General features: G+C 39.5%; 2 protein-coding genes across 7 annotated transcripts in view; one reads left to right on the top strand and one right to left on the bottom strand.

Moving 5' to 3' along the window:
- The window catches only part of DROSHA (drosha ribonuclease III), a 67,962-nt gene extending 67,295 nt beyond the window's left edge, over window positions 1-667 (bottom strand). Inside the window, exon 1 of one of the 2 annotated variants that reach the window (XM_021388931.1) lies at window positions 582-667. The gene's annotated coding sequence lies outside the window, so the exon portion shown is untranslated. Of the gene's footprint in view, window positions 1-478 lie in introns of both variants that reach the window. The other variant, XM_021388932.1, reaches the window with a different exon arrangement.
- Window positions 622-14,234, top strand: C2H5orf22 (chromosome 2 C5orf22 homolog). 5 transcript variants are annotated; one of them, XM_021388938.1, is made up of 10 exons: window positions 643-774; window positions 1,108-1,170; window positions 1,758-1,903; window positions 3,067-3,216; window positions 4,860-5,322; window positions 6,924-6,986; window positions 8,489-8,610; window positions 10,125-10,191; window positions 10,625-10,764; window positions 12,084-14,230. In XM_021388938.1, exons 3-10 carry the CDS (start codon window positions 1,863-1,865, stop codon window positions 12,211-12,213), a joined length of 1,176 nt encoding a protein of 391 aa, XP_021244613.1. In that variant the 5' UTR covers window positions 643-774; window positions 1,108-1,170; window positions 1,758-1,862; the 3' UTR covers window positions 12,214-14,230. The 5 variants fall into 5 exon arrangements, 4 of the variants coding, with proteins under 4 accessions (XP_021244609.1, XP_021244613.1, XP_021244611.1 ...); XR_002435991.1 differs by lacking the exon at window positions 1,108-1,170 and adding an exon at window positions 11,051-11,212 and having other exon boundaries at window positions 647-774; window positions 12,084-12,216; XM_021388934.1 differs by lacking the exon at window positions 1,108-1,170 and having other exon boundaries at window positions 622-774; window positions 12,084-14,234.

The following is a 22,910-nucleotide window of genomic DNA, read 5'->3' as shown; positions in this document are numbered from 1 at the left end:
GGCCCCATCCAACCTGGCCTTGAACATCTCCAAAGATGGGGCACCCACAGCTTCTCTGGGCAGCCTGTGCCAGCACCTCACTCCCCTCTGAGTGAAGAATTTCCTCCCAAATATCTAACTTAAATCTCTCCCCTCTCAGTTCAAAGCCATTCCCCCCTGGCCTATCTTGACGGTGGCATTTGTTCCCTTGTCACAGGGATCAGAGGCCGAGGGATTCAGTGAGAAAGCTGCCTTTCCAGGAAGCATCAGCCACAGTAGTAAAGCCATTTTTCCCTTCCAGTCAGCAGTGCCCCTCCAGCACCCTCCCCTCTATAATGGCTCTCAAGAAAACCCACAGTTCTAAGGCTTCCTCACCACCAGAGAACCGTTTTGGCTTTAGTATCTTCACTGCTCCAAAATACCCAGAATAACAGATAAAGCCCCTTCCTCCTGCCACACAGAGCACCGAGGCACAGCCGCTCCCCTCCCCAAGACTCACAGACAGCAGAACAACCGAGCACCCGGTCCTCGAAGCACAGCCCGCTCCCGCCAGCCAGCCAGCCTGCGTGCCCTCAGTCCCCCCGGCGCACAACCGAGCCCACCTGCCACCCCACAGCCGCGGCCAGCCCGGCCCGCTGCTCCGGAAGAGGAAAGCGCAGGGCGGGCGCTGCGGCAGGAAGCACCGCCCCGCCCGGCATGAGCGGCGCTTCGGCTGCCGGCGGGCCCCGGCCTCGCGGGGGCGGGCTGCGGGCGTACCCGGCGCTGCCGGTGTGGGTGGTGGAAGACCACCAGGACGTGAGTGGCGGCGTCAGGCGGAGCGCCGGGCCCGCGGTGGGAGGTGGAGGTGGCGGTGGCGGAATCAGCTCGCTTTCTGCTTTCATATGGAGATCACGTGTCGTTCTCTTGCCCGGCCCGTTTATAGCCCTCGTATGCTCTGTGCAGAAGGGCCGCGATTCGCGGGGTTTGTTCTGGCGGCCGGGACAGTTGCTGCCTTGGAGCGGAGGGAAGTTCCGCTCGCTGCAGCTCGGTCTGGTTCTCGGTGAATCGCTGTCTCTTGTCGCCGCTTGACATCACTGCACAGCCGTTATTTGCTGTGCTGCACATTGATGAGTCTCCTGTTTTTCACAGCATTGAGTGAACATCTCCAGCAGAGGATGAGGGCAGTGGGCAAAGTACATCCATTCAAGTCATGTAGGCATCAAAAGTTAAACGCATTTTTTCAAGCTGGATGGATTAAATTACCTGTTACTCAATTTTCTTCTCTCAGAGGGCAGTGAGGCACTGGCACAGGCTGCCCAGAGAAGCTGTGGGTGCCCCATCTTTGGAGATGTTCAAGGCCAGGTTGGATGGGGCCCTGGGCAGCCTGAGCTGGTGGGAGGCAGCCCTGCCCATGGCACAGGGTTGGGGCTGGGTGGGCTTTAAGGTCACTTCCAGCCCAACCCGTACTGTGATTCTATGATAAAACCCAATAGCAAGCCTTTAGTCATGGAGCTGAATGATTAGTGAGAAGAGTTGCAAACACAGTGCCTTATAAAGAAGGAAAGGGAGTAGAAGCGTAATCCTCTGACAGCTTCACGTGTGTAGAGCTCTGGGGCTCAGGGATTATGCCTCATGAGCTGAAGTTGCTGCCCCTCTGTATTGTTCGCTGTCTCCTCCTTCCTCTTCCGACATATCACCAAAATTCTAAGGGAGTGTGTGTGGGACTGGTGTTTCTGCTGTTATATCCATCCTGTTTGTGATCTCATTGGTTACAGTGGAAATACTTTGTGCTCTTTTAGGTGCTGCCTTTCATCTATCGTGCCATTGGTTCAAAGCATCTGCCTGCCAGTAACATCAGCTTTGTTCACCTTGATTCCCACCCAGACCTCCTTATCCCCGTGAATATGCCTGCAGACACCGTGTTTGACAAAGAAGCACTTTTTAGGTAAATCCTATGTACTCCATCAGAATACACTGTCCACTTCTTGCTGTGTTTGGTTTATGTTGAATATTGATACAACTGCATATGAAATACGACCAACAGATGTGTAAATCAGCCTCAAGTTGTATTTTGGTTTTTTTTTTTTTTTTTTGCTTTTATTCAAAACTTCATAGCTTTGGATAGAAGAAGATATGCTTCTTTTATGAATGCGGTCAAATTTTTATGTTGTATATAAAGAAGATGTAAGACTTCTGAATTTACTTTTAGTTTACATTATCAGACTGGGCATTTCCTCTGGGTGACAGGACAGCACCCCAAGTGATACTTTTCAATGTGAAGAGCTGGATGGTTTAGAACAGCTTTTCTCTCTTAATATTGACAAATTGACTAAGATTAAAATAACATCTCTTATGTTGACATGATGCATCTGTGAAGTTGAGTATGATAATTAAGACCAATGTTTATCCCCGTCTTCTTAGGCAGGCAACAAGCCACAGGGTGATCTGTTTTTGTCTATTATTTCCTGTTTTAAAATAAATATTGATTGTTCGTGTGTTACAGTGGTACATAGCAGTGACAAGAGGAGATAATTAGTATGTTAGCAATTGTGTGACCCTGCCAGTGGTCCATATTTAGTTTTCTTTGCTGGATGAATGAGAAGCCTTGTGGGCTCCATCATACATGTGAGGAAATAGGATAATAAGGACAGATGCTATTCTGTAGGTGCTGACTGACTCACATTCACTACTGAGGTTATATTTAAAATCTGCTTAGAGCAATGTATAATAAAATACTCCTCTGAGGTCAATTACGTAGAATGGAGTTAATGATGCACCTTGTACTTTTATTCTGTCAGATATATTCAGAGAGAAAGACAAGAAGTCCGTGCAGTTAATAAAGTACTGTACTAAGAGTGAAGCTGACTGCACTTCATAATCCTATTATTATTTTTAAAATTTTATTATAGACATTTTTGGTTCTTCTTATGAATCAAGATTTCAGTCCTTTTTCTTTTCTTTGATGATGTGACCTGCACACAGAGTACTGATTTCAGATAATTTGCATGGGGGGCTATCAAGATGTGGAAGGTGTTTGTGCTGTTCTTGACAACATTTTACTTGCTGGTAAAGTAAATGTTACTGCCAGTCTTTCTCTCTTCATTGCAGTGAGCTAAGTATTGAGAACTGGATTATGCCTGCTGTTTATGCTGGCCATATTTCTCAAGTGCTGTGGCTTCACCCGCCATGGGCTCAGCAGATATTGGAGGGAAAACACAATTTTTTAGTTGGGAAAGATGTATCAACAACTACAATCAGGTAAATTGTTTGCTATCAATTTTGCTAATTGTTTGGTAACATAAAAGCTACATGCCATATATTTTGTATTCTTGAATAAATACAATGATACATCTTCTTTTCTCAATGAAAATTCAATTTGTATTTGTGAATCTTTTGGGATGTCATGTGACCATTTAAGAGGTACAGTATAAGTTGTGCCTTAGTCTCTTTTTTTTTAATATGTAATTCAAGCTATTCACACTTCATTACATTCAGCCAAGTTTTCAATTAATTCTCTTTGATAAAATGAAAATCTTAGAAAACAGTAGTTTTTTAGAGGATTGGGGTAACAGGACAGCACTTAGATCCTCCTCAAACGTCCCTTATCAAGATGAAACAAGCCCACTTGGTCAACTTCCCCTTGTTGCATGCTCCATCCAGCCCTCTAACCTCCTTAGCCATCCTCTGTAAGATCCTCTCAGTTTGTTGACTTCTCTCATATTCTGGGGGCTTGTACCTTGGCAGAATATGTCCAGTGTGACCTCACTGGTGCTGAATACAAGGTGAAATCTCTCTTTGGGCAATGGTTTTGCTAGGACAGTGAAATTTTGCAATTAGTCTTTATCTCTGTAGGGGTATACGGGTTGATTGTGCTCACCTTGCTTTACACTTTGACTGGCCATTCCTCTTCTGTAGCATCCTGCTGGTCTGTGCCAAGCTCGTACTGCTGCATGACATTTTTCTGTCCCAAATGCAAGACCTTTTCTTTATCTTAATTGAATGTAATGAGATTCCTGTAGGCTATCCTTCTGAGTTGCCCTAGGTCCCTCAGGATGCCAACATTGGGAACTGAACTTCAGGTTTCTGCCGCTTCTGAAATTATTTGTCTGTGGCTGATGGATAATGATACCCTGTAATTGATAGAGGCCTTAACACAAGTGAACAGAAGTTCACGTTTCCTCTCAACATTATTTCTTTAATCTAAATTTATGACACTTAAGGCTTAATGTATTGAAATAGTGGCTTGAAAATAGTATTATTTAAATTTTTGCTGCAAGTGGAGTCTAGGTTTTGGGCTGTTTTTGTTGTTGTTATTTTTAAATTAAGTGGAGTCCATGGATATGTAGCTATTCATCCTTGTTACCTGCTCTCCCCACACTTAAAGGATTCATATGTCAGGGTGAAGAACAGTTAAATGCTGTGTATTAATTCATAGTGTTTTACTAACATCCATGGGCTCCAGAGCACTTCTCAAATGCAACCATAATGATTTTCTACACAAAGGAAAAAGGTGATTGAAGGCAAAATATCCAGTGCTTTGCATTATTATGCCATAATATTGATTGTAGCTTGTTAAATTATTGATGTAAGTTACAATTCATTGGCACATTAATCTTAATTGCACATAACATAAATCTTTCTTACCCACTAAAAATCTTACAGGACTACCATCAAAATTCCAGAATTAATTTTAATATATTGATTTAGCATTCAAGAGGTAGAAAAAAAAATCCCAGTTAAACGCTTTCAGATTAAAGTAAATAATTTTGTATACACAGTTTTATTGCTTTTGCAACCCATCAAACATCAGTTCATTTTTCTTAGGGTGACTTATTTGCACATGTTTTTTGCAAAGCTTTTTACAAAGATGTGTATTAACTGTGAATTATTGTCTATTGTAGGGTTACAGGTACAGATCATTACTTTTTAAGTGATGGACTTTATGTCCCCACTGATCAGCTAGAAAATCCGAAGCCTTTAAATTTACATGTCATTCTCATTAATCCTACTGAGGCATCAAACAGCCAGGAAGAAAATGACAAAGTAGCATCTGCTAAGAGACTGAAGCTAAATACAGATGACACAGCAAACGCTGCTGCTACCTCTTCATCAGTGGCTCCTGGTAACCACGATAGCAACTCCTCAAGTGTGAAGAACAAGGAAGTACAACATGAAAGTGCCCTGAACGGGGCAAAAATGCTGCCAGAATGCTCAGCTTCAAGCTCCCTAAGAAACAGTGAATGTCCAATAAGGGAGATTTCTAAAGATATCTGCCAAGTTCTTCAGAAAGGGGATGCATTTGTTTTAGACATTGACTTAGATTTTTTTTCAGTTAAGAATCCATTCAAAGAGATGTACACAAAGGTAAGTATGACCGTTGTGGTCATGGAGAGTCCTCTTACCATTCATAAAAGAGTACTCATCCTTCTAGCACTTGATGTCTATGGAGAAACTCTTATAAGCTAAATTAGTGGATCATCTGATCATAATTAATGAATCATACTAATATTTGAGAGAGCGACAGTATAAGGGAACACATACTCCAAAGTACAGCAACCTAGCAGGATTAGGTCCTTACGTTTGAAATAGATATTCAGGGCACATTCAAGCTTAGAGATATATGGCATACCTCTATGTGTTGTGTAGGACATAAAAGTCGTGCTTGGGTTTCCACAGGTAATGTTCCAAATACCTGCATCAGGATTAATCAGGGAGATGACAGATTGTATTCCCCACCCCTCCCCATAACATGCGTTTAAAAGACCACAATGGTATCAGAGGCTGCCAGTCCAAAAGATATCGTAGTGTTGATTATTCAAAGAGTGGTGACTCCTCTCAATGAGAGATCGTAACTAATTTCCTTTGGCTGGGCTAATGAGCAAGTAGCTTTTGCCTCTGATGCCGTGGCTCTGAGCTCAAGACTATGCCTTGTGTTCAGTTTATAACTTGACTGCACAGCAAAGATAGCTCACTTGTATAGTGTTATAAATATGTAGATTCTCAGAGTTGCTGAGCAGTTAGGAAGCTTTCTTGATGTGAACGTGATTTTTAGGAACTAGCTAATCTGCCCTGAAAATGCAAATTCTTTTTTACAAATTTTCAGTTTGCAAATTCTTCTGCAATATCATGACTGTTTGTAGCAGCAAAGCTTCTCTTTAACAGTACTTTAATCTCAACCTATGCTGGAGAACATCTGACTTCTCTGCGTTTCAGCTAGAGTACCACGTCATTTCCTTGTTCACTATATAGAAGTGAATGCAGTGGCCTCATCTCTGTTAGCTTCTGACACTGAGTATTTACAATCATGGTACCATCAGACTATCAGCAACACTAATCATTTAGAATCACAAAAGAAGCATAAGACAAAGCAGAAGCACCGTGGGAGTCTTGTCACATAAGAATAAAATCCAGTAACCCTCTGAGGGCTTACAGTATAATCTGCATAAAGCCATGGAAGAGTCTTGTTGGTTGGTTTGTTTATCTGGGAGGTGTTTCTTATTTTCTTGTGCTGTGCTAAGTTCTCGGAACCACTTTTAGAAGCAGGCTTGTACAGAGCTCCAAGTATATCTTTTTCCCATGAATATTTCTTAACTGTGTTCTTTCTATTGTAAAATGCAATCATTCCATCAGAACACGTTGCTCAAGTTCACACTTGGAGTAATAAGAACCCAAGGAAAAACTAAAAAGCAAATATGGCTTAGGAATTCAGAAGTCTGTTCTCTTTACACACACAAAAAAAATCCAAAACATTTTGTTAGAGATGTTTTGTATTTCTGTAAAATTCAGTGACCTCTTCGTCTGCCATTTCTTTCTTCTTCTACTCCTAAAAAAGTCTAGTGTTCATCTTTTCAGTGCTGTTAAATAAATGAGATTTATTTACCTGCAGTATTGTAGTAGAGAAATTATTATGTTCCTGTTTTTTATTTTCATTTGAAGAAACTAATTTTTTTTCTCATTTTTCAAAGACAGAATATGAGCTGTTACAAGAGTTGTACAATTTCAAGAAACCTCATAGAAATGCAACAGAGGTATGGTACTTCTTGTGGGATGTACGAGGGAATGATTCTTTTGATTTACAAAATAAAAATGACATCAAAAAGAAGGAACCTATGAAAGATGCTTAATGAAATGGTCTTTAATTAAGCTATGCAGTATGCTGAACACTAATCAGCAGTGTCTTAGTGATTCTTTTGTGTCAAACATTTTAACACGTCCGTGTGTAAATATTTAGCATGAATGTACAAATCAATTTCCGCAAACAAATGGTAACTGACAAGACAGAAATGGAAACATAGCATGTCATCTGCCATGTCTCTTTGCAAGGTTCAATAGGATTTTTTAGTGTTGCGTTCCCCCCCTCCCTCTTTGGGTCTCTTTTTCCTTGCCTTAGTTGCTCTCCCTTTATAGGGAGAGCTGTGCTAAATGCCTAGTTGGTATTTTACACATTTATTTAGATGTACAGTTAGGTCTATATTTCTGTCATACAATCATAGTCCTAGAAAATAGCATTCTGTTTTTTGTGTTGTTTTTTTTTTAAAGTAGCGTAGGGATTGGATCTTTAAGGTTAGTTACTGGTGCTACATAGAAAGATGTCTTACTCGTACCCCAGGATCATAATGTGTACTCTAGGAATGGTTAATACCCTCAGCTTTTCTTAAAATTTAACGAAGTTGACATCACTGGCAAAGAGAAGCAGCCTCTAAAGTGGGAACAAATATGTTCTTAATTGTTAGCCATTTATACCAATGTGTTTTTTAATAATTTCCCTTCACATACCGCTGCACTGAGCATCTGTTATACCAAGTAGGCTATGCATTGCTTTTAGCTTGTTATGCTGCATATCCTGCAATATTTACATGCGCAACTCTATGCATGCATGTATGTAGGCCTACTTAATGAAGATGCCTCTTCCTGTGTTCTGAATGTTTTTTAAAAAGTGCATGAACTTTTGCAGAATCAGAACTATAACAACGATTTTAAATTAACCCCAAATTCTTTCATTGCTGAAAGAACTTTAAAACCTCAGCTAACTCATTTTGCTTTTTGAAAGTTTATCTAATTTCATAATATTTTTTTAAACCTAAAGTATGAAAGTCTCATTTCATTTTAACAGTGTAAACCTTGCATTTATCCGAGTTCCTGTATGTTAACAATAAATTAATCAAATACAGCAGCATTTCAATGCTATACAAACAAATCCAGCAATTAATCATTTACACTTTCATTGTTCTCCTTGATGTATTCACCAGAATATAGATGTGGTCTTTTATATGTTATAGGAAAGACAGAGCAGAAAGAAGTGTTTCTTTGTTGTTTTTTTTTTTAATGGTACCAATTTCTGCAGGTAGCCGTTCTGATCATCTTGAAGAGAGACGTCCTGTAGCTGAGAACCAGTTGGTTTTTTTCCCTCCATTTTACACCAGATGAACCATTTAAAAGCCTGACTGGTAGTGTAAGCCATGGTTTAGCTAGGAAAATCATTCTTACCTCTTTTTTCCTAACTTTTTTTTTTTTACATGTGTATTTAAAGGAGGATTTACTGGATTGTGTTGAAAACCGTGTCCATCAGCTAGAAGATCTAGAAGCAGCATTTGCAGATTTTTGTGACAATGATGATGAAGAGACCTTACAGAAGTGGGCTTCATATCCTGGGTAGGAGATCTCTAAATGGCTTAAACACTCCCACCGTTCGTTTATTCCTGTAGCCTTTGGAGAAGAATCTTCCTGAACTGATGACACAGTTAGCAGTAAAGTGTTCTTCTTTATTACCATCATATTGGAACCCTTCCTGGTCAGCTTGAGTAAGTTGAGATTACAACATTTCAAATAAGTTAGCCTCTTGTTGATTCCTTCCTGCTAAAACTACTAGAATGGTCACCTCTCCTGAAAGACCATTACCTTTTCCATACTAGCAGGGGTAGGCTTTGATTTTCCTGTGGAACTCACTGTTACTACCTTCCTTCCTTATCTAAGATTCAGCTGTCTACTGCAATAAACAAAATCACTTACCAATGCCAGTAAGGTTTTTCGTGCCACCTCTCCTTCCCTGGAAGCCTTTCTGGAGCACAGAAGACAAGGCTGTCATTCCTGACATGTTGCAGAAGTAGTGCTGCAAAGAGACTTCAGACTTATCCTACTGGATTGTCTGTGCAGAGTCAGTAGTGCAAACAGTCATAGCTCTGGAGAATATCTTCTGTCAAAGTAACACTGAGGGAAAAAATTACTATATGCTATAGGCTAGTAACCTGAGTCAAAAGGATGTGATTTCAAATCAGTTTCCTGAAAAAAAGTATAGTTATCATCGGTATATTTCATCTGTGTAAGACATGTCTTATGCTTATACCTACGAACCTTTGGGTTCAGTCCACTTTCCTTAGCTCTGCAGTGCAAACAGTTGTTTGGGAACTGACTAGCCCAGTGCTTCTCTAACAGAGAAGTTTGGAAGCTGTATAGAACCTATGCAAGGCTACCATTTTTTCTTAGATTCTAGAGGAAAGTCAGACAAAAACAAGAGCTAAAAGGTCTATTCTCTTCAGTGCCATGGTAAGCTTGCCAAGATCGGCCTTATGCAGCTTCATGCAAATTCTGTTGTCTCTGGAGAGGATCAGGTTTAGTGACTTTAACAAGGCATCTCTGTGGAACAAAACTCAAAAAAGCAATAAACTATGGGGAATATGGAGTATATGGAATATTGGTGCTCCAGAAGGCTGAAAGAAGATGAGTGAAAGGTTGAAACCATGTGAGAGTGTCCACAAAACATTTCAGCAGCATCTGCTATGCTTTTAAACAAACATTTCAGCTGAAACTGAGCAAAAGTCCAAGTTTTCCCTTAGTAGAAAGATTATTCATTTTCCCTATCAGATACAGCAATTACTGCCAGGCCTGTGTAACAATGACCACAAGCATTTTTTACCATGTTAGCACTACTTTTGAATTGCAGCAGCTTCTCTCTAGATTGCCCTAAAAGAAAGGCAAAGAGATCTTGTGTGACATAGGTCTGAATATAGGAGTTTCCTGAAGAAGATCTGGTGAAACAGCACATAGTACTGGTACTCTCTTTTTCTCAGGTGCAAGATGACAGAGGAGCAACTTCTATATTATTTTTTTTAATTTGCATATATGTTTCCTACTGCTAACGTAAGTTTTGGTTGTGTTTTTCACTCCAGATTGAAGCCCCTTGTTCAACTAGTACACAGCTTGAAAAGCAGAATGGAGAGCCCAGACTATGAAATGGTAGGTTACTGTAAAGGAGTGAAAAGTAATTTCAAAAGTAAGACTTAATCAGGGAGGGAGAAGGATGTGCTTAATTTTAAGGTTGCTTCTTGACTTAAGTATTTGAAGTTTGTTTTTTGTTGTTGTTTTTCTAATTTGTTATTGCTTAGGCAAGCTTTTTAAAAGCTTCTGAAATTTTACTCTGCTTGTCTATACTTATGCAACATTAATAAGATCTTTCTGGGCTCTCATGTCTCAAGCTGCTTCCCGTGAAGTAAGTTTTCACTTTACCAGGGTCTGTTTATTTTATTTTTAAGTACTAACTGAAGAAAATCTTCCTGCCTGAAGTCGTGAGAGTTAGTGCTGGGCTGGGGTAGGTTAGGGACTTATTGCACAGATAAGTTATATTACTAATTTGTCAACAGAAATGAAAATCTATTTAATCTACATGTAGGTCCATCAGGCTGGTCTGACCTGTGATTATGTGGAACTTCCCCACCATGTTAGCACCAAAGAGGAGATTGAAGGCCTCTTAGAGTCCGTCATGGTTCTCCTGAAAAACATGCCTAAGCCCACGCTTGTGACAATTGCTCGGTAAGACTGTAGGTTCTTTTTTTACTCTAAAACATACTGTGCTTATGAAACTAAATGATTCTATTACTATAGAATTTCTTTTTAAGATATGTCAACCAATGCTATCTTCAAGAGAAAATCTTGGCATAGTGAAAACTGGCATTTGGAAGCCTTAATCATTAGGCAGTGACAGTATCTACACTACTGAGAGAAGGTTCTGTGCTGATGTCTGTTTTAATTGGGCTTTAGAGTGGCCAGCACAGACTTGAATAGCAATGAAAACATTATGATTTAACCTTCATTACAGGCTATATGAAGGCTTTGTATAGCCTTGTGTGGTGCAGAGGACAGCTGTCACTGAGGTTCATATTATCTTCACTACTTCTGTTAAGATAGAGCTTGGACAAGCCTGCATGGGCTAAAATGTTATGCCTTTCCTGCTCTTCATCTAAAATTAATTGCACTACAGGTAGGATTTCTGTTTTCAGTGAAATTTCCAGTGGAAGTGGGACAAGTTTTCATCTAATAGTCTGAAGGATATTTATATTGTAGAAAACTCTAATAAAGTTTTGCGTAGAGTAAAATTTGTGCTTCCGGGACTGCAAGGGAATTATTTGGCAGGACAAAATGGAGCTTGAGGCCAGGGTCCTAATCCTGTCCTGAGAGAATTTAAATACCACTGTGTATCTACTGACAAGTTATTGCAACTTATTCTTTTGAAGAACACAAAGTATGCCCTCAAATTACAGACAGCAGTGCCAGTATCTGACTTGAAATAGTTCTTGTTGAGAATAAAAGCATGGCTAATACTTAGAATAAAAGAAAGCTGTATTTCCTGTGCCAGCCACTGAGTAGGAAAATACGGTAGAAAATACAGAATCATTTAGGTAGGTCTTGATAGATCTAAGATCAGTATCTGTTAGTGGTAAATGTTATGTGCCAGGAATTGTGCAGATTTTTCTTTTAGCTTTCCTACCTATTCTAACTGGCAGCAATTGATATTTTCAGTTTTTCCATATTTTCCTTTTTTTTTTTTTAAATATCATTTGCTTGAACGCAAACTGGCAACATGTGTTGGAAGAAAGCAGAACTGGACTTCAACTTCATTACTGGAAGAATGGTCACACTTCTGATCAGCTACAGCCTTTCTATTTAACTTCAGGCAAATGTTATTGTTGAAAGCACTGCACAAAAGCACAGTAGCGCACTCTGAAGAGATATTGGAAGGCTGAACTTAACAGTTTGAAAGTATCTTCAACACCCTAGTTACAACACATTACAAAAGTAAAAAGTGATGATGATACCTATATTCTCTCATTTTTTTCAAATTTTTGTTACAGATCAAGTCTGGATGACTATTGCCCTTCAGAGCAGGTTGACATCATTCAAGAGAAGGTTCTCAGTTTACTAGGTTTGGTGTATGGTTCTCTGGACGTGCACTTAGATTACTCAAACAACTCATCTTTGTGAACTTTCTTCATGCATTGCTCTCTAATGCAGTAGATGAATTTAAATTGCGTATTAGCTGTTATTTCAGCAGGTGGCACTAGAACCCAAGCTGACCAAGAGTCTAAATTGCACTGCTTTTTCCAAACCAGCTGCATCTGAACTATTACCAATTTAGGATAGTTCAGATGGTTCTGTGATTCTTATTTTTCTGTCTTGCTTATTCTTAAAATTGATGCAAGATAAACTATCCTTTGTCCACATAATGTATTTTTCCACCCAATTTCTCTAAGTATGTTTAGAAAAGTAAATTTTAAAACTAAATGGATTTCTGTTTTGTGCTTAAACTTTTTTGATGGAGTTCAGCAAGTAACAGATTTCTTCCTGGCTTACATTGTACTTTTCAAAAAATAATCTCAAAAATGCCATCAAAACCTTAAGTTTGCATAAGGATCTCTCCTAACTGCTGTGCTTGAGAGTTTCAGGCCCAGCCCTCACATTTCCCTAGAGCAGCTTATGACTTCTGGCCCATCCACAGAATACTATTTATAACATACATTACTATTGTTTATTTTTGTTCTAGAGTATTTCACTGGTGACTCAGAAAATACGCCCAATGTACAGACACTGGCTTGGTCCAAGAACAGTGTAGATACCTCTGTAAATTGATTTTTTTCCTTCTTTCTGAACTCTGCTGAACAAGTAAAAAATAAATGTAAATGAGGAAAGAAAGCAGCCAGAGTTCCTCTGGGTTTCATTGACAATGTAAAGAACATGCTGCTGATTGTATTTCTGCTGTTGTACTTAGTGCCAGCAAATCTCTATGAAGAATTTTTTGTTTCACAATAACAAACTGTTGCAAACTTTAGCTAACGCACTCCACATAACAGTAATTATAAATGCATACAAGTTGTTTTGGTTTGGTCTTGGTTTTTTGTGCATTGTATTTTTTCTTTGTTTTTGCTTTCTTAAGCTAAAGCACCTGGAAGCTCCAAAGAAAGACAGGGAATATGCTGCATATCCTAGAAGATTGATTACTGCAAAGTCATAGTCTGTAGTAAATTAGAATACAGAAAATCCTAGTAACTATTAGGAGAAAGTGTTTTACCAGCCTTGAAAGCCAATAAATCAAATGGATAGACTAATGTAATGACTAATACAGCACTATTAGGAAGCACGATATGGTGATAATTAGATAGTTAGGAAAAGTATGGAAAAAAAGACAGGAGAGAGGAGTGAGGAGGAGAGAAAGCAATGGTAAAAAATTGTTATAACTTATGTATCACATAAGTAAAAGGCAACAAACTAAAAGAAAAAAGGCTTTCTCACATCTGACCTCTTTACTATTGAACTTAACGTTCACCATCTACGGATTTCCATGAGAGCAGAGAAAGGCCCAGAAAACAAATGAGTAACTACAGAAGACACGAGGCATAAAGAAGATTAAACCATAAGAAGAAAGGCCTATTGTGTGCATCCTTCTGCTATGGAAAACAACTTTTCCATATGATTGCTGCTTCTTGGTAAACTCACTGGTACCTACTGGCTTTTTGTAGCCCTTGACTGTCTTAACCTGCTCCAGTATTAACTAATTCAGTGAATGGCTGAAGTTGGAAAAGAACTCTGGAAGTCATCTTCTCCAAACGCCCTGCCCTGTTCAAGCAGATCACCCAGGAGCTTGTCCAGATGGCTACTGAACTTCCTTGGAGATCTTCAAAAGGATTAGAATTACTGGACCTATGGACTAATGCCTGAAATAATACCATCCTGCTTTATTTTTCTATATTACACTTCTTCTATATGTCCCCAAAGACTATGTAACCCCTTGAAAGTGAGCAAAGAGAGACAGATCCCCACAGGATAACCTGTGTGCCCAGTCTGAGTTGAAGAACTGTCCTGAGGCAAGTTGTTTTCTCTTCTGGTAATATTAGGTGTTAAGGAAGACAATTCTCCTGCTTTTAAGTTCTTCGGTCAATGCCTAAAATCTGGTTGATGGATTCTACTCTTATAAATAGAATATATTAAACAGCTTTTGCTTAGACTGCCTTTGTCACACTGTTAAGTTTCTCACTTTGAGAGTTCACACATACAGAGATAATGTGAAAAGGACTGAAAAAAGTTAACAATGATGAAAGCTAAACCTGAAAAATAGAGTGAAACAGGAGTTGGAAACTACACATCTGCTAACATTCCATACTTCCACTTGCCTTAATTATTCTCAATAACTGTGAAGAAGCAGTAGGAGAAGCAGTGTAAGATATAATACACAGGTATATTAATTTATTTGCTAAGGCATCAAAGAATACTGAATTGAAGGCCTGATGCACCTAAACAGTTCCATGAAACTGCGGTATGCAGTATTTGGTAATGATGTTTTGCCCTCTCCTAAATATTGTTATTATTAAATAAAGCAAAGTGGTTACAATATCTGGGCAAAAAACAAGCAAACAATACCAGGAAGATAAAGGAGAAATATACCTTAACCTGCATCTATCTAAAGTTTTAGCACTAATTATATTTTGTTGAATGTTATCTAAATTCTGTTAGAGAAATGTGGGATTAATTCTATTCTGCCTTTTTTTCCCCCCCACATGAAACAAGTTAAACATTTTCATTGTTTTGACTGGAAAATAAATGACAGCTGAGGAAAATACTATTTATCTCAGATTTAGCAGCAAAATAAAGTAGAAGTAAAAAGGCACTAAATATGGATTGCTAAGCACTTGCAAGTAGAAAAAGTCACAATAAGTAAGTATTACAAAATTATCTTATTGGAGTAGGCAGAAAAAATAGAAAAGTGTTCTCAGGGTTCTAATGCTTCCAAAACATGAGGAAGTTCATATTTCATGACTAGGAATTGTCTGATTCCTATTAGCTGTTTCTGGATTTCTCATTTCATATAGAGTAAGACTGAGAAAGGGACTTACGGACAGGAGAGCCATGTAAAAAAGTAGATGTTGTTTTGGACTGCACTGCCAAAACACTGCTGAGAAAGATCAATAAGGTTTTTGAGCAAGGAAATATAATTGTGCATGCACTAAATTAGGTAATAGATTGTCCACCATGAATGAATTTAAACTGGACTCAAATTGTGAAATACTTAAAACCAGCTTGGTAGTCGCTTGTTCTAGCTGCTAGATATTTATAATCAAAAAACTTACAAAGTTATTTTTATTTGGAAAGACCAATGTTTTCACAATAGATAGGCAGCAAGTAGTGTGAAAACTGATCCAACCAAGGTTTAATGTCTTACATGCAAGATCTAATTACGGTTACCTTGTAGAGCAGCGACACAGCTTGAAGGAATAATCAGTTGCATAAGATAGGCACCAATTAGGATTTTAACCTGGATCCTAACGATCTCTCAGGAGTGTTATTTTTGTCTTTTTGAGTATACTCAGAGGATTAAAAATTTAAAGTTTCTTAAACTGATACAGAGCAGGTAGAAAAATATCACTATTTCCAAAACCCTTATATAAAAGAACTATATGCAAAGCAAATATATGTATATGAGTTTTATGAAACTTTTACATTTTCATAAATTACTTGGGTGTTGGAATGAGAAGACATTTATTGAAGGGCCCCTCCAACCTAAGCCATTCTACAATCCTATGGATGTAAGGCTAGAAGCTGTTTTGAACAAGTTTGCTTAGAATACTAAATTGGGAGGCGCTGTTGACTCCATCGAGGATGGTGAGGCCTTGCAGAGAGGTATAGACAAATTAGAAAGCTGGGCAGTCACCACTGAACAAAAGCAAGTGCCTGATTCTGCACCTGAGAAGGGGCAATCCTTTTATACATACAAACTGGGGGATAAGATGCTGGAGTACAGCCCTGCTGAAAGGGATCTGAGAGTCTTGGTTGACAGCAAATTGAAAGTGAGCCAGCAGTGTGCCCTGGCAGCCAGGAAGGCAAATCGTATCCTTGGCACAGCACTGCCAGCTGCTCAAGGGAAGTGATTGTCCCACTCTGCACAAGTGTGGCTTCAACTCAAGCACTGTGTTCAGTTTTGAGCATCACAGTTCAAAAAGGACAAGACTAGAGAGTGTCCAAAAGAGGACTACACAGATGCTGAAGGGCCTAGAGCAGAAGATCCATGAGGAGCAGCTGAGGTCCTTTGGTTTGTTCAGCCTGGAGAAGGGGAGGCTGAGGGAAGACCTCATTGTGGCCTACAGCTTCCTCATGAGGGGGAGGAAAGAGCAGGCACTGATCTCTGCTCTCTGGTGACAGGACCTGGGGGAACAGCACAGAGCTGTGTCAGGGGAGGGTCAGACTGGGTGCTGGAAAAGGTTCTTCACAAGAGGGAGGTGGGTACAGCCCCAAGTGCTGGAGTTCAAGGAGCATTTGGGCAATGCTCTCAGACATACGGTCTGATTTTTGGGTGGTCCTGTGTGGAGCCAGGGGTTGGACTCAATGATCCTTGTATGTCCTTCCCAACTTGGGATATTTTACAATTCTATGATTTTTAAAGGTCTTTTCTCATTTTTAGGTATTTAAGAATAAAAAGTAAACATGTGTGCATGCTATATTGAATCCTGTAAGGAGTTTAATCAATTTCCTAGAAAAATTTGATTTCACTGAAGTCAGCAACAGAGCCTACTGTCCCAGGTTTTCACTTATTTCACTATTCCCACATGGAAAATATGTTTTAGAACCATTTAATCTGGAAAGCAGTCTAGTTCTAGAGAATGCTGCCACTTCTAGAACAATAGCAAAAAGCAGGATTTGTTTGGGAATTGAAATGAGAGAGAAAATACTACCCTATAATATTGTTTCTCTGTGAATGAATTTTGCTTTTAATTTCTTCTAAAATAGTTTGCTTATAAGCATTTGCAGTTGCTCTCGAGAGACTTCATGCACTTCTACAGCTGTTTTTTTTAACTGTTTCTGCTGTCGATTTAAATGACTAGATGATAGATCGTAAATAAATGTTTTAAGATATTTCTTGTATTGGAATAAATTCCATGACCACAGCCCCATTTTCTTCTTGCTTATGCATTCTTGGATTGTGTATCCAAGCTCCTTAGAGCTTCATGAATTACAAAGCCTAAACTACATATAGAAACTAAATGGGGTAAGATATGAACTGATTGTGTAAAGAGGTAACCCACCACACTGCTCAAGCTTGCTCTAGACTGTCTCAGAGCTTTTGAGCACTCCTCTATTGCAGGACTGAGTGTGACCTGTGAGAGTTGCCCTAAATTCTGTAGTGATTGGGACAGGTACAAGCTCTGGCATGGGTTGTTGGTAGTGAGTCATACTCCGGGGGAGAAAGGTAGGCTCCAAAAAACCAGCATGATAAGCAGGACCAGGATACTAGTGAAACTTAGAAGCTTTTCCCAGCAAAATAGTAAAGTGAGCAAAATTAAGAGTATGGGTATTGAGAATTAGAGTCTGTTGTATGTTGTGTGCTGATACCTCCTAATACAGGCATTGTATATGTCAACAGCCAGCTACCTTTACTGCATGCAGAAAAGTACTAAAAAAGGAAAACATTTTTTTCCTACTACCAGCAAAGACAGCTATGTATTCTTTCCATATGCTTTCTCAGGTTGACTTCACAATATATATAGTTTTTAGATATAGCTATGACAACTGCGTGAATCTTGCAGCAAATTTAGGCTACAGAAGTCACTCTGCATTAAATACGAACATGAAGACAAAAGATCAGCATCCTGTGCAAAATTGGCAGTATTTGATTTTATCTGGTCACTTTTTACTTCTTAGTGCACTGCAAAGTGTCAACTTGGTCTCAGAATATTCTGTAATGAAGAAGTGGAGGGGGAGGGATTAACATGGTTTCAATATAGCATTTAGTCAATAGCATTTATTTCCATTGTCAAATATTTTACTACAGAAATGAATATTTGTAGTAGAATATTTTCTTAATACAGAGTAAATCAGGTGGATCATGTCTAATTTTTTTTAAACACTGTTACATTCACCTGGAATTAAATTGGATGTTTTAAATTGCGTGGTGGTTTTCACTCGCCTCAGAGAATTGTCTGTTTAACTTTTCTTACTGGTTATCTTTGGTGATGCAGTCACACTGACCCCTGCATATACGTTTCCTCTCTGATGCACATATGCCATGTAAGCCTTTCCATTTTTAGGGAGGAATCCCAATTTAGAGCATTCATTGCCTTATATTTTACCATAAGGTAACGCTATAACTCTGTGTAGTTTAAAGGATGCAGCTACAAAAGCTACAAGAGAAACTTCTGCTCTGCTTGGAGGAGTCTTTAAATACGTGTATTCTGGCCACAGGTGACAGTGCTGATGGAGCCAGAGGCTTCTCTACCACAGCAAGAAATATCTTGCATGTTTCCCACTAGGTGGAGAGAGAAGTGTGTGTTACTGTTTCTACTGTCCTGATTATTTGAATGGCTGCAAACCCATTTCTCTGTTCACACTGTGATTAAACTCTGTTTATCCTTCGGAAAGGAGAAGAGAATAACCAGCCTCCTTAACACAGTAGAAAATTCCCTCTCACAAAGAACTCTGCATCAGTGTTTGTCCTTAAAATCTATCACACAGATTAACTAGTTAAATGTGCCTGAGATACATATACATAAATGGTGTAAAATGAGCCTGAGGTAGGAGCTGAATGCAAAAAGTTATAAAGAAAACTCAGCTGAAGTTGTTGTGTTTTGACCCAACAGGCAGCCAAACACCACACAGTTGTTAGCTCAGCCCCCAAGGCTGAGATAAGGACAGTTTGTTGAACAGGAAAGGAAGGGAAAATAACAGTGATAAAAGAACACAAAACAAGTGATGTCTAGCCAGTTCATGAGCAGCAGTCCCCAGCGAGCTCCCCCCAGTTTCATTGTTCAATGTGAGCTTCCATGTTGGCAGGGCAGCATGAAAAGTTGAGAAGTCTCTGACTTACTGTAAGCACTGCTCAGCAGCAGCTAACACAATGTTGTGTTATCAACATTATTCTCATCCTACATCCAAAGCACAGCACCATTACCAGCTACTAGGAAGAAAGAGTTAACTTTATCTCAGCTCAAACAAGGACATAGTTTTGTGAATGTGAACTTAAATAACTGATCCTTCAGCACTGCAGGGTTTAAAGGCCTATTGCAGAATTTCAGTTACAACTGTTAGAGATCAGTCGTCAGAGAGCAAGTAGTTCTCCATATATAAATGGAGTTTTCAGCATGAGGTTCACAACAAGGCAGATTAGCATCTTAAGAACAGAACTGAAGTTGATCTGAATAATTAAAGACCACCACAATAACACTTCAAAAGATTATTTAAAAGTCTGCAGTAGAAAAACACATTTTTTACTTGCTAAGCTAAGATGATTTAATGCCTTTCTTTTCTCATGTGTTTCCCCACAGTTACCTCTGTATTAACCCCTCCACCTGATCTAGTTATTTGGACTTTTTTAAATCACATTAAGTCAAATCTGTTTCTTAGCTCAGGATTCTGAATCAGAATCCATGTTACTTGACTGTTATCCTACAATACAGTCCTTACAGAAATAATACTTTTCCTCAGGAATCTATATCCTAGTAGAAATGCTGAAAGACTGCTCAGCCCCTCCAAATGCAAATTGAGGAGGTAACACTGCATACAGTTCAAGGGAATTCCTTTTACCAGAGGGCACTTCCCTTAAAAGTTGCCTAGGAGTGTAGTGATCAGAAAGACCAATACAATGGAAAAGGCATTCCAAAAAGAGATGGAATGACCAACACAATAACAACGTGCTACAAAGGAAGGGAAGTAGATTGCTCACCTGTATCAGAAAATTCTGGGTTTGCTGGAAAAAGCTTCCACCAAGGAGAAATCTCCAGAAAGAGATCCTTCCTCAGTGGCAGTCAGCCCTTAAATGAGGCCTAAGACGGGTGGAGCCTGAATTGCCTTCACCTGTGTTCCCAGAGCTGACTGGGTCTTTCCTCCAGGTGCTCAATCAATGGTTCAGGCCATGACTCAGCAGTTCCCATACAAGGGGAGAGACAGTTTCAAAGAAATTGGCCCTAATTATGTTTTGAGATTTGAGAAGAGTGTGAGCCTATTGCTTTTTATGGTGTGTAATTTACTTGTCCCCAGGAATGATTGTTATAGAAAAATCGCACACCTTGAAAAAAGTCCTGTCAAATCAATCTTCCTCTTGTGTGTTTTTTTGGATGAAGGAAGGATGGCTTGACCTCCTGCTGGTACAAGAACATGCAGTGTTTTTATTGCAGTATTTCACAAAATTTGTCTGTGTTTCAGTAGAAACACAAAATTCCACTTCTGTCATCCCTCTGTTTTCCTTCCCCAAATCACCCTTCAGATAAAACAGTTTATGACTTGATAGGCTGAGCAGTTGGCATCTATACCAGATCAGCATCCAGAGAAAATGCAGGGATCTAGACTGCAAAGCCAGCAAGGTTATTGCCCTTTCTTGGGGAAATACCTCATTGTCCAGGTTCAGCTGTTCTGGATCTTAAGATTCTACCAAAGAATAAATGTCTGTTTTTGTGATGTTAAGCTCTGTATATTGCCACAGTATAGGCTGGGAATACCTTTCCTTTGTTGAGATGAGCCCTGTGGTGGAACAAGAAAAAGACTGTAGGTCATTAATATGGTCCATTAAGTATACACTCTAATTGCTTTCTTTTCTCTGAAGGCAATGTCAGCACTACTGAAAGCTTCCTTAACCTATTTACTAGATTGAACTGATTACTGAACACAGGCACAATACTGAAATCACTATTTTTAAAAGGAACTTGTAATCAGAAAGTAAATAATCAGACATGTCAAAAAGGCATAGAACAGATAAGACCAAGCTTTGGAGCGAGCAGAGGCACTGGGTAGAGTGTGTGTTGGGAGAAAGGGGAAGGTTAAACACAAAATGACATGTTATGCTGCCCCATTCTCATGACAATTGCCAAGCATCTTCTTTAAGGGCTGCTCAGGTACAGAGCTATCCATGGAAGGTGCAGGTGTTTTTGTTAGTCTGTAACCTGCCTCCTCCTTCACCATGTATTGGAGTTCTGGGGGGAGCCACCAGCCCTCACTGCTCTTTCCCTGCCAGGGGCTAACACCCTCCCACGCAGAGATACTGCAGAATGGCCTGGGCCCAGTGTGGAGTCCCAGTGCCCAGCCTCATGCCCTCGTGCTGCTCTATGGATCAACCCTTTTGGCCACCCACTTTGACCACACACCTGGCTTGTTTCTGAGCTTATACTCAGTGATCACAGGATCAGCAATGGGACCTGCTGCTGTCACCATCCGGCTCTGCTGCTGGGGAGTAGTGTTGTCGGGTTTCATTAGTACTGAAGACATCTGTGCCTTAAATTAACACTTTAAGTAACTTTAAGTAACTTTTTTTCTAGCAAGTAGCTAAATAAAACTGCAATTTCTCAGTACTGCTCTAGTGCAGGATGTCTTGTTCCCTTGTCTGGAAAGTAGCTAGTTTTTAATAAAGATTGTTTTCTTCCCATAAGTAGCTTTTAAAATTGGTTTTATTCTCCAGTGTGTGAAGACAGGAGAGCTGAATATGGTCTAATAGTCTAACATACATGTGAGTTCATAGAAAGGAAGTTAAGCGATGCACTTCTTTTATGCATTCATGTGCATGCAAAACTGGGCAATGCGCCTGAGTGGCCAGAAGGGCAGGGAGAGTTCTTGGACACAGTTAGCAGTTTCCAAAGCTCAGCGAAAAATTTACTGAATGGAAAATATAATGGAAATATCATGTACTGCTCCCCTTGACATGAGTGAGATGAAAATACTAAAAATCAAAGGAGATGGAAAACAAGGCAAAGTTTAAAATACACTTCCAATTCATTGGGAGGTTGGATGTAGAGTTGATTTGCGTCTACTATGAAAGTCGTATCCCAACAGCAGTGCTACTTCGGGTGCTGCCTGCAGGTTTTTGTCCACCAGCAGCTCAGGCATCCAGGCTCATTTTGGAGTTTATATTCTACTCCTGGCCATGGTGATCCTGGGATGAGAGATAATCGACGTTTTTGGTACATACCATACTCCAGTAAAAACATAAAATTGAATGATCACTTCTTGAACATATAGATTTGCTCCTGGAATCACTGCTGAAGCAAACAAAATGGCCTTCTGACCACCAGGTGAAAAAAGAGGAAAACAACAAAAAAATATTGGGCAGAGAACTTCAGTATGCTATCGTGGGTAGCTATTCCAAGTCTACATTGGGAGGGGGAAGAGGAGGGAATAGTCGCCTACAAAAGTTCTTGAAACACAGGTCCTGGTGAGAAACCTCTGAAGAACCCTAGATGAAATCCGCTGGATTCAGTTTCCCCTTGAGAATTGCCTTTTAATCAATGAAGGATTCCAAAAGTTATCATCAAGCATATGGCTGCATCAATATAAAAATCATCTTTTCTTGGACAGCTCTTTTAATTAGACATATCCAGTGATGGCTCCTAAATTAGTTAATACCCCCTACAGATATGGACATGGGAAGGAATGGAGAAATAGAAAGATTTGGAATTATTACAGGATTAAAAGATCATCCCGAAGTTCAAAGTTGATCAAATATAGAAATTGTCTTCTCGAAGACAGAGGAAAATAGTATGGACTTACTTCTTAATCACATTTATAATTTCAGTCTTGCTATCTGAAAAACAATATGGTAGCACCTGACAAAGGAACACAATCATCAGAGGTATGGATGGGTCTTTTCATAAGAGAAGAGATGAAACAGTCTAAAAGTCTTCACTCCAGTAAAAAAATTGGAATTAAAGATAGGT

The sequence above is a fragment of the Numida meleagris genome, chromosome 2, assembly GCF_002078875.1.
Source record: "Numida meleagris isolate 19003 breed g44 Domestic line chromosome 2, NumMel1.0, whole genome shotgun sequence".
In the NCBI taxonomy this organism is placed as follows: domain Eukaryota; kingdom Metazoa; phylum Chordata; class Aves; order Galliformes; family Numididae; genus Numida; species Numida meleagris.
The sequence above is the reverse complement of the archived record's forward strand: the minus strand, read 5'-3'. Positions and strand labels throughout refer to the sequence as shown.